The sequence below is a fragment of the Poecilia latipinna genome, unplaced genomic scaffold (assembly GCF_001443285.1).
Source record: "Poecilia latipinna isolate Pla-1442-1.1 unplaced genomic scaffold, P_latipinna-1.0 Scaffold334, whole genome shotgun sequence".
NCBI classification, from domain to species: domain Eukaryota; kingdom Metazoa; phylum Chordata; class Actinopteri; order Cyprinodontiformes; family Poeciliidae; genus Poecilia; species Poecilia latipinna.
Window position 1 is genome coordinate 387,690 of NW_015112950.1, and position 2,016 is coordinate 389,705.

General features: G+C 35.9%; 1 protein-coding gene across 1 annotated transcript in view; it reads left to right on the plus strand.

Moving 5' to 3' along the window:
• trdn (triadin) overlaps window positions 1–1,439 on the plus strand; it is an 11,561-nt gene extending 10,122 nt beyond the window's left edge. The window contains exon 3 of the mRNA XM_015035424.1: window positions 1,299–1,439. Coding sequence (XP_014890910.1) covers window positions 1,299–1,369 — 71 coding nt within the window. The 3' untranslated portion in view covers window positions 1,370–1,439. The remainder of the gene's footprint in view (window positions 1–1,298) is intronic.
• Window positions 1,440–2,016: the final 577 nt, after the last annotated feature.

The window sequence follows — 2,016 nt, forward strand, 5'->3', positions numbered from 1 at the left end:
TTTTTTTTTTTTACATTGGAGAAAAATGGCAGGTCAGAGTTTTAGTGAAGATGTCTTAGATTTCTGCAGCAATATTTGAAAAAGGATCTTTACAGATGCTCTCTAATGAAACCGAATAGGTTTGAACTATTTAACAAATTGAAAATGGGCAGGCAAAACTCCTCGGTCTCTAGATGTGCAAAGCTCACAGAGAAATAACCTCAAAATGTTTTGGCTGTAGGTGCAGCATGAATCCGATCTAGAAATGATTCATTACAGTTCTCTGAATTTGCCTTCCATTTCATAATTGTGTGCAGCTTTTATGTTTGGCCATCACATAAAATCCATATAATGGTGTCTGTGATTGTGAGCTTTCATAATGTGAACAAGTTGAAGAGGTTAATAAGTTTATAAAGGACTTTAAATTGTTAAAAAAGACACTTTAAGCAGCAGATATAAGATCATGCTCAAAGACACTTATACGTAGATAGGTCCGTGATTTATTTTTGTGTTTTTTGTTTTGTTTTTTTTTGCTTTATGTCACTTAACTGCAGTTTGCAATTCATGATGAGAAATTTCTTATTCAGTCCAGTTCACCAAAAAATTGTGCATATGAATTTATGTGAAAACCCACAGTGTGGCTATTTTTACACAGTCAGTGGATCCTTCTGGCTATATTTATAACGCCTCAGGGGTGCTAAGCATCAGAAGATGATACACGATGAGGTTGTTTTAATTAGAAACACGATAACATTAGCATTTTGAGAAACACACGGTCGCACTCCTTTATTGCACTTTACCACCATATGGCCATACTATGTTTTATCAGTAATCACGGCGCACTTTAGTTTTCCCTTTTCATTTGTTAAAAAAAAAAAAACACATTGATGATACGAAGTGTTCTGTCTGTGTTTCTATCTCTACGATGTTCCCTGCAGTCTATCTCCAAGTATTTACAAAATATTAATAAGCTTTGCGAAGTTATCTAGCTGATCTATGTTCCTATGGCAACAACAATCTGTGGCTTTTTTTCTTCCCCCACCCCCCCCCCAAAAAATGTTGCTGCATATAGTATTTAAAGAGCATCCTTACTTGAATCCCCTCGATTCTAGTAACGATGCGGCGAATCTTCTGCTGCATAGATTTCTCCGTCCCACCACTGCATCTGTTCATGTACCTGGACAATCCTTCAGTGGAAGGATGCTCCTGTCCCCCACATTCAACAAACCCATCTTTAACTCTTGTCTTCACTTTCCTCTTTCTCCGACCCTCCACCCAATCACTCCCTCCTCATCCTCATGCCATCCCATCACACCAAGACTACACGTCATACTGTGACGACCCCGTGTGTTTATCACCTGGTAAACCAACAACTAAGCCACAGTTTTGACTGCACTAACTGCCCGCAGAGTGTTGCATGCATGCACGGATGCAAAAGTTTAAAAGTCGGATGCAGTGATCTCCTTCTGCACTGTAAAAAAAAGAAAAAATAGCTCTGATTCACAGTAAATTGGAGACATTTTTTTTTTACACTGCGAGATGTTTTCTGTTACTTTGCCTTAACGTCCTCCTTTCAGAGGGTTTGTCAACCACAAACCCTCTGAAAATCTTGCAAAAATGTAGATGAAATCAGTGAAATATTTGTAAAAAAAAAAAAAAAGGACCTAAAATTAATTGGAATAGTTGGATACTACATCTCACGAACATGTTACAACTTAGAAGTTTTCCAACCTCAGTGTGAAGTATTTATTTACCCTGAATTACATTCTTGAGACGAGGAGGAGTTTCTCTGTCTTTCTATAAAATCTAAAGTTAGAAGACTTTAGCTTTAAAAGTAAAAGAAAAAACAATAACACAGAGGTCTAGTAAAGTCAACTATATATATATATATATATATATATATATATATATATATATATATATATATATATATATATATATATAGCCTATAGGCAATGCTGGCCATGTTCCTGATTTGTTTATGTTATTGATTAAAGATGCTGACTGATCAATTTTCTGAAGCAGATGGAAAAAAAT